Raw genomic sequence first — 9,094 nt, 5'->3', positions numbered from 1 at the left:
AAATTTGGTACTCCCTCGGTTATACAAATAAAAGATGTTCTACGCGAGGCGTAATTTTGTCTGAATCAAATATGTATAGGCACGTTTTAGTATGATTGTTCATTCATTTTAATCTATATTTATTCCATATTAATAATATTTAAAACATCTTGTATTTGTATTTGTGAACGGCAGGAGTATCGATTTTTTGGTGTTATTTCTTCCCGTTTCACGCTTTGAATTATGTGTCATTGTTGTTTTGGTCTACATGATATAGTAGTAAAAGACAAAAAAAAAACTCAATGAAAAGGAAAACCAGCTACTCCCTTCGTTCCTAAATATTTGTCTTTCTAGATATTTCAACAAGTGACTACAAACGGAGTAAAATGAGTAAATCTACACTCTAAAATATGTCTACATACATCCTTATGTGGTAGCCATTTAAAATGTTGTAAAAAGACAATTATTTAAGAACAGAGGGAGTAGATGCTAATTGGACCAACTCTGACGCCAAGTGGTTAGAAGGTCAGCAACTAACAACTTATTATATTTTCTTACTTCCCACTTGTATCTCAAAGACAAAACCTGGAAGTGCCAATCCTTTAAACAATAAAATATCATGCATAGCACAAAGCCACGTAAAATCATTTTAATATTTTCTGAAAACTTCAAAAAATATCTTTGTGATTTTCTGAATTTTATAAGATAGCAAACAAAAAAGTAAAAAAAAAGGAACAAGAAAATGTTTTTATTTTTTTAAGTTGATAGCACACAATCAAGAACCAAAATAAGAACATGTACTGTTTTTTGTTTTTTGTAGAAACAAATAAAACATGATAAAAAAGGTAAAACATTTTTGTATTTTTCAAATTTCTCAAGAAAATAAAAAGATAACAATCAATCTAGGGCTAACGAAATAGATGGAATAAAACATAATATGAGTCATCATGCTCTATGCAATGCTATAATTTATCACTTAAACTCATAATGTGCACGTGGGGGCTACAATCAGTATTGGCCATACATTTTGACGTGTGTCTGTCTAGAGGATTTACGAACATACCAGCATATAATGTGATCACAGTTTATGGAAATAGCATGTCACGATTGTATGATTGTTTAGTTTCACATGTTTATGTTTGAGGTAAATACACCCGAAGTCATAGAACTTGCACGCGATGGTCAGTTTGATGCACAAACTTGTAAAATACGTGTTTCTGGTCATCAAATTTGCACGAGCATTCATATACGGTCACATTTCATGTACACGAACGTATCCATGGCCTATGTGGCATTCCAGTGTGGCCAGGGCCCACTGTCATCCGCTGTAGCATCTAAATCTGCAGAGAAGCCTTTGCCTTTTTTTATTTTCGTATTAAGCCCCTAAAAATAAAATTAAAAAGCAAGCGATATGGGGTTTTGAAGCTGCAACTTGTCTTAGTAGTCTCATGTGTACAACCACCAGACTATTGACTATTCATGTCTATATAGTACGACTAATTTCTGTATCATATAAACATTGACTGAAAATAAATTTTACAAGAAATGTAACACGGAAAAAATGAGCACGGTGGCTCGACCATGTGACCTTGTGGTCAAGGTTAACTAAGATTACCACCGACAACACAACACGTCCAGATGTAAGAAAATAATTTATATTCTTGTGTTTGTGACATTCAAAAAATATTTATGTGTTACAAAAAAAGGTATGCGACATTTTAAAAAGTTTCAAAAACTTGTATTTAAAAAAATGTTAATCAACACAACATGTCCAAATTAACATTTTTTCAAATACAAGTTCCGAAATTTATGTGTATTGAAACATATACTCCATATGATACACATATGTTTTGATTTTAAATACTCCAGTATACATCTATGTTATGATACATATATATATATATATATATATATTTTTAAATACTCCAGTATACATCTATGTTTGGAGTATTTTAAAAAATATATGCTTAATACTTTTGAAACATATGATTAACATTTTTTTCAAATACAAGTTTTGAAACTTTTTTCAACTATGTTTTTAACATTTTCGGATGGTACAAAACATTTTTAAGCTACACAAACAGCTTTATACATTATATAGGCATTTAAAAATGTCATGACCAGTTTTTTTGGAATGCACGAACATTTTTAAAATGCAACGTATCATTTTTAATTACACAAATGTGGTTTACAATGTTTAAACATTTTTTTAAATGTCACACACCTTTTTTGTAACACATAAACATTTATTAAATATCACAAACACAAAAATATAATTTTTTTTTCTTACATAGAACAAGAAGGAATAACAACATGAAAAATATTTATCCCATTTGGATATGTTGTGTTTTCGAAACCCGGTGGTAATCTTAGTTAACATTGATCACGAGGTCACATAGTCGAGCCACGGTGCTCCCTTTTTTGGGGTTACATTTCTTGTAAAATTGATTTTTCGACCATGTTTATATGATTTAAAAATTATTTGTGCTATCTAGACATGAATGATCATCGGTTTGGTGGTTGTTAACCCGAGCCTAGTAGTGGCACGTCCCTAGTTCGTAACCGAACCATCCCTTGTTTTTCCATTTTATTTTAGGGGCTTTATATGTAAATAAATACGTAAATAAAAAATAATTTTATTTTATGGGCTTAATAAGTTAAAAAAATAAGTGTATAATACGTAAATAAAGAAAAAGTCTGCAGATCTACCATGCGTCGCGGGCTTACGGTGGGCCCTGGCCATGCTGGCATGCCACATAGACCACGGATACATCCGCGTACATGGAATGTGATCGTATATGAACGTTTGTGCAAGTTTGATGACCAGAAACACGTATTTTACAAGTTTGTGCACCAAACTGACCGTCACGTGCAAGTTTTATGACTTCTGGTGTATTTACCTCTTTATGTTTATATGCAAGGCTGTCACATCTATAAAAGACGCTGATAGGGAACCTATGAAACTCGATCCATTTTCATGCCTAAGCAAACTTTCAAACTCTCATTTACTTGCACTTTTACTTCCAATTATTTCACTTTTATTTAAACCACTTGACATGAGTGGTAAGCTATATCAAAAACTGTTACTTTATTTACAAAATGCAAAAGTACTTCATATACCATTATCTACTCACAATTTGTTGCAACTAGTAAAGATAGTGCGATTGACAACCTGTTGGTTGTTGCCAGCCAGCCTCGTGCACCAAGTGTCAAAATTCATCATCGCCCCGAGAGTCATGCCATCGGTAGGGTGGTGTAGGGTGGGGAGGTCGCATTCCACTACCTCCTTCACATGAGCGAGGACTTGATACACTAGCCGTTGCGTTGGACGCGCAAGAGGCGGTGGCATCATAGGCGGCCGTGGCCGCCAGCTGTGCGTCGTTCACGCCGGCAACTAACCCTCATGGCGTCACTTCGATGAAGAGGTCGGTCCGTCCATGTCCATCGTCAAACTTACCTCCACTGGCGACGGCCAAGTCATGGACTTCGACGAGGAGGAGTAGAGCATGGGAAACGATGACGCCTAGTTTCCCATATGGGTCAGTCTGTGCCCCATGTCCTACTCTTCCCCGCCGGCGACCGCGCCTTCACTTCCTGGGGCTCGCCACCACTGGACATGGAGACAAAAGGGAACAACAAGGGCTTGGAGGCTAGATGCTTTTGGGAGCTCATGGTGGTCGCCCATGAAGATTTAGACTAGATTAACTTTCGAACGCTTTTGTTTAGTTAGATATGTCAAAAATATTATGTATTTGGTCCGATTTAGATGAAACTCATCCGGGTTGCATGAAGTCGTCCGGTTTGTTTAAGTCTAATTTGAAATGTATGCGAGCATGGTTGGATGACCATCTCCAGCATGAGTGTCTGTGGAATTGTCCGGACCAGTACGTAGACAAATAATCTGTCCGTTTTAGGAGTCCGCATCGAAGATACCCTTGTGTAGCAAAATTTAACCGAGAAAACCATGTACCGCAGTGGTGAATAGCACATGGAGAAACCGGTTGAGGAGGGAAAACCCGTGGAGTGAGGCCAACTCCAACGCACGATCCCATTTGATCCGCATGTGTCTGTTTCGGCCCAAATGAACAAACACGATGGCTCAACGTGTGACCGCAACCCTAAATTGTGTCCGGTTGGCGTCGAGCTCGACTCATTTTCGAAGTAAAATAGCTCGCATGCGTCCTCTTCTCGTCCACCCTCAGGCCCGCGCGTCAGCCATCCAACTACATCCCACTAGCCCCATTTAAGCCACACGCGTGGGCAGGCCTGTTTGTTAGCCACCTAGCCGCCCTGAAGCGTCCTTTTTAACGCCAACCCGTGTACCAGTCAGTCCACATCGTCTTCACCAGTGCCTCTTCACCACCTCCCACTTCCTTCCTGCCCCCTCCACCCCCGACAAGCCTAGAGCACGTCTCCGGCCGCCGCCACCACCCGCAATGGGCATGTGGAAGTGGGTACCCAGCAAGAAGGCCAAGGACGACCATGAGGCGGGCTCGTCTTCACCGGCCGAGGAGCGGGTCGAGGAGCACTGCCGGATTCTCCATCTCTCTGGTCGCCACACATCAAGCCCTACGTCGAGATTGTGATCTGCCGTAGGTACTTGGAGACGGCCACCCCGCTTCCATGGCCGGATGCACAAGTGCCGAATGGGTGGCATTTGAGCCCGGATCGGGTGCCTATGCCGACCGTCCCAGCGAGCGACCGCGTCCGCCTCCAAGAGTTCAACCATCAGCGCCACCAGATCCCGACGCATCTCCTCGACAACCCAAGGTACGACATTGAGTCGCTTCTTTGGGATATGCGGTTCGGTGATGAGCATGACGTGCAGCGACAAACCTACTTTGCCAACCGTGCGCAGAGCCCACCACCGGTGCGTGCTCCTAGCCCTCCCCATGCCTGCGGGCGTGCCAGGACACACGCACGTCCTCGCCGCCATCGCCACCGCCGCGTCATCCGACGACGGTCGAAGAGGAGGAGCTAGTGCGACCGGTGCTCGAGGACATCCGGAGGGAGTACAAGCGGATCCAGAGGGAGTAGCGAGACGACCTCGAGGTCCAGATGGCATTGTCGGCCATCGCCGATGTCGCCATCCCGGAGCTTGAGGGATTGGTGGAGCGGGACGACGCGGAGCCTCGGTGGAACCCAGAGGCGGAGGGCCAACATTGGTCGTGGACTATGACTCTGCCATGCACCCCGGAGCTGGTGTCAGCGCCGGCCGTGCGGGTTGGGGCCGACGCGTGGTCACCGCCCAGCGCGCCCTCGCCACCCCTTGCAGTGCAGCCGCCGGCGCCACTAGCCCATGTGTGGCAGCCGCCTCCCTTCATCGACCTCAGCACGAACAAGGAAGACGGCATGCAGTGCGGACGGCGGAGACGGCCAATCTAGGATTTCATTTGGTTTAAGGTCATTTTTTATTAATTTATTTTTAATGCACGTGGATAGTTCGGCTGTGAACTTTTTAATGTAATATGTAGTTCGTTTAAATTGCTTTTTTTATATCTTTTGTTTATATTTGCATTTAAGTTAAGCGGACGTTTTTGTCAACTGCGGCGGGCCATTGGGTGCACCTGTAGAAGGACGGTCAAAACCTAACACGGTCGTCCATTTTACCGACGGAAAGTGGACAAAACGACTGTCCCGGTCTAGCGTTGGAGTTGGTTTGAGATAGAAAAGTAAAAATGGCACAAATTTGGTTAAATGAGGTAATCCCAATCAAGAATGTCAAAAGAGAGGATTTTACCTTTTTTTTTGTTTGCAATTGAGATGTGTACATGATTTTTACTGGAAGCCTCAAAATCACGCTTTAAGGGCTGATCAACGACGCCTGATTCAGGCGGGCCCCGCGATCGCGAGCGCGCGATACATGGGCCTCGAACGATGATCGATACATGATGGGCCCCGCGATCAACAACGCATCGCTTGTCGATCGAAGCCAGTCGGGGACACGTATGCTCGATTCCCGTCCCGATCACAACCCAACCTTCCCCCGCTGCATCCTCCATGTCTGTTCTCACAGGCATACGCTTGCGAAAGCTAACCCGCTGCTCGATCGTCGACGACCTCGACCAGGAAGCGAATTAAGCGCCGGCCGGGCGCGGCGGCATGCTAGGGCCGTCGGTCAAGCGGCTGGCGCGGCTGGCCGCCACGAGGCCGCTGGAGAAGGCCGGGATGGCGCTGGTCCTCGCCGCCACGCTGGCCTCCGCCGCCGCCGCGCTGCTGCTGCTCGCCTGCCCCGCGTCGCCCCGCTGCTCGACGGCCGTCGGGTCCGCCCTGTCGGCGCCCAGGAAGCTCTGGGGCTGCGGGGCCTCCGCGTCGGCGCCCGGTGCGGTGGCGCGGGACTGCGACTTCTTCGACGGGGAGTGGGTGCGGGACGACAGCTACCCGCTCTACGAGTCCAAGGACTGCCCGTTCCTCGACGGCGGGTTCCGGTGCTCGGAGAACGGCCGCCCCGACGCCTCCTACACCAGATGGCGGTGGCAGCCGTCGTGCTGCGATCTCCCGAGGTCCGTTGGTTGACCCCTTTTCTCGTGTGTCGTCTTTTACAGTTTTACTTACTTTTTAGTGAGACATTTTACAGTTTTACTTACTCATTTAGCTACGCACCAGACCAAATAAGATCAAATTGATTCGCTCGTAAGTTTGTACCGAAGCAACTCTGTATTGAAACTGAAAGGTTGTATAGTCGGTGATGTTGATAAGTTAAATCTACTCGAGCGATTGTACCACTAATTTTTTTAGAAATGAATTCTAGCACTGATTATTACTGAGAAGATCACCTTTGAGCAACGGGACTTCCCTTTGTTTTAGAATAGCAAATGGACTTCCTGTCACTGCCAATACTATAACCGTGTCTATCTGAATATCTGATGTTTGTGGTTTTGGGCCTAGGGATTATCTGAATATCCACACTTTATTCAAGTATTCTGGCACAATTTATGTCATTTTCTATGTCATAATCTGGATTTCTGTGATTTCTTAGGTTTGATGCTAAGAGTATGCTAGAGAGGCTACGAAACAAAAGAGTGGTATTCGTCGGCGATTCGATTGGAAGGAACCAATGGGAGTCTCTGCTTTGTATGCTCTCTACTGCTGTCCCAGACAAGAGCTTCATCTATGAGATCAATGGCAGACCCATCACAAAGCATGATGGGTTCTTTATATTCAAGTTCAGAGACTACAATTGCACTGTCGAGTATTACAGGTCCCCGTTTCTAGTCCCGCAAGGTCATGGACCGGCTGGAGCCCCCAAGTTTGTTAAGAGTACGGTCAGGGTGGATTCCATGGATTGGATGTCTGGCCGGCGTAAGTGGAGGGATGCTGATCTGTTAATCTTCAACTCTGGGCATTGGTGGGCAAAAGACAAAACAATTGGATGGTAAGCAAGTAGCTATCATATATCTGCATATTTATGTTGAGTTAATGGCTTTTCCTGTTTCATGGAACTGGCAGTACTTTTGCATTCAAATTAGTAGCTAAGTTGCAAACCCTGTCAGCTAGTTCTTCATATGTAATTATTTCTATGTTTTGTTCTGCGATAATTTCTGTGTTTTTATGTGAGTAATTTCATAGAGAAATAGCTATCTGCGTGTGATCAAAGATTTATGTAACAGTGTCCTTATTAGTTTCACTCTATCCGTCACCTTCAAGAATTTATCTTCCAGTTTCGAGAATATACCATAGATTCATTATGCTTTAGGTGTGCTTTGTGCTGATTGATAGACAATTCTTTGTAATTATGTTTTTGTTAATCAGAACAGTTAGTTCATCATAATTGCACCCGTCATCTGTCTGAAACCAGGTTTACATTTATACACCAGGGGTGCGTATTTCCAAGAAGGGAATGAGGTGAAGATGAATATGAGCGTCAGCGATGCATACAGAAGATCAATAAAAACACTGTTCGACTGGCTTCAGAAAAATGTTAATGCAAACAAGACCCAGGCCATCTTCCGAACCTATTCTCCTACGCACTTCAGGTCTGTACCATGTCAATACAACTAGTTTCCTTTTTTCCTTTGACAATAAACATAGCTAGTGTTAATAAGTTGTTCGTTGTGGTACTTGATTAAATTGCAAAATGATCCTCACCCTCCATGATCAACCACTGTTAATTTCTCTGCAGCGGTGGTGACTGGAATTCTGGAGGGTTTTGTCAGCAAGAAACACTTCCAGACATGACACCGTTCAAATCGCTGGAGCAATGGGCCGACATGCTGAAGCCCGTGAACGATGTTCTAGGGAGCCATCACAGGCCCAGGCTGCCTGGGTTGGATATACTGAACGTGACCCGGATGACGGCCCAACGAAAAGACGGCCACCTCTCAGTGTTCAGAAGTCCTTTGAGTTCAAGGCAAGCCCATACGAACAAGACATCAGAAATCAAAGAGGTAGAGGATTGCAGCCACTGGTGCCTGCCTGGAGTCCCTGATGTCTGGAATGAGCTTCTCTACGCCCTCTTCATGAAAAGGCAGATCATGTTGGAGCAAACAATGCCTCCGTTTCTGGCTCAAGAACACTGATAGACAAATTACAGGGGATATATCTACTTGATTGCTGAAGAGGAAATTAAAGTCCAGCAGGTCTCATGACAAGGGGTTTCTGTTAATAGGAATCAATGAGGGCTGTGGCCTCGATTATCAGTGTGAATAGCACAAAACTACTCATGCACCCTTTGTTTACCGAAAAATGGGAATTTCGCTGACGCAAACGTTGGATCAAGATGATACACACCCACAAAGAGTTTATACACGGACACCTGTAAATATACAACGTGAAAGACATCATAGCAATTTATATTGTCAAAATATTTCTCATCATAAATCTAATAAGTTTCATTTTGCCAATCCATTTTTTTTTGTATCGCTTTGCAACCAAAGTTTGAAAATTGTGACTACACGTTACTAGTAAGTCATCTAGTTAAGAACGGTACAGTTTCAAAAAAGTTACCATTCAAACCTCTTTAAAAAAATTCTTTGTTTCTCCTATGATGCAATCAAATAAACCAAAATCCTGTAGGATTGAGATGGACATGTCATGCCAGTCCTATATTCCCATGCTTTTAGAATCCTACAAATCAAAGTGGCGCTAATCTCTCGGGAAGTTTGAAAGAAGCGCA

The 9,094-nt window shown here is 43.8% G+C and overlaps 1 protein-coding gene across 1 annotated transcript; it reads left to right on the top strand.

The window, feature by feature from the left end:
* Positions 1 to 5,924: 5,924 nt before the first annotated feature.
* Positions 5,925 to 8,799, top strand: LOC125538905 (protein trichome birefringence-like 11). Its single transcript, XM_048702227.2, is given in 5 exon segments — positions 5,925 to 6,482; positions 6,959 to 7,354; positions 7,797 to 7,955; positions 8,102 to 8,465; positions 8,468 to 8,799. Coding segments are annotated over 5 exon segments (1,389 nt in total). The 5' UTR covers positions 5,925 to 6,081; the 3' UTR covers positions 8,537 to 8,799.
* Positions 8,800 to 9,094: the final 295 nt, after the last annotated feature.

Source organism: Triticum urartu, chromosome 2A, assembly GCF_056163025.1.
Source record: "Triticum urartu cultivar PI428250 chromosome 2A, HENAU_Tu73, whole genome shotgun sequence".
Lineage (NCBI taxonomy): Eukaryota > Viridiplantae > Streptophyta > Magnoliopsida > Poales > Poaceae > Triticum > Triticum urartu.
Note: the sequence above shows the minus strand (reverse complement) of the source record. Positions and strands in the feature narration are given on the sequence as shown.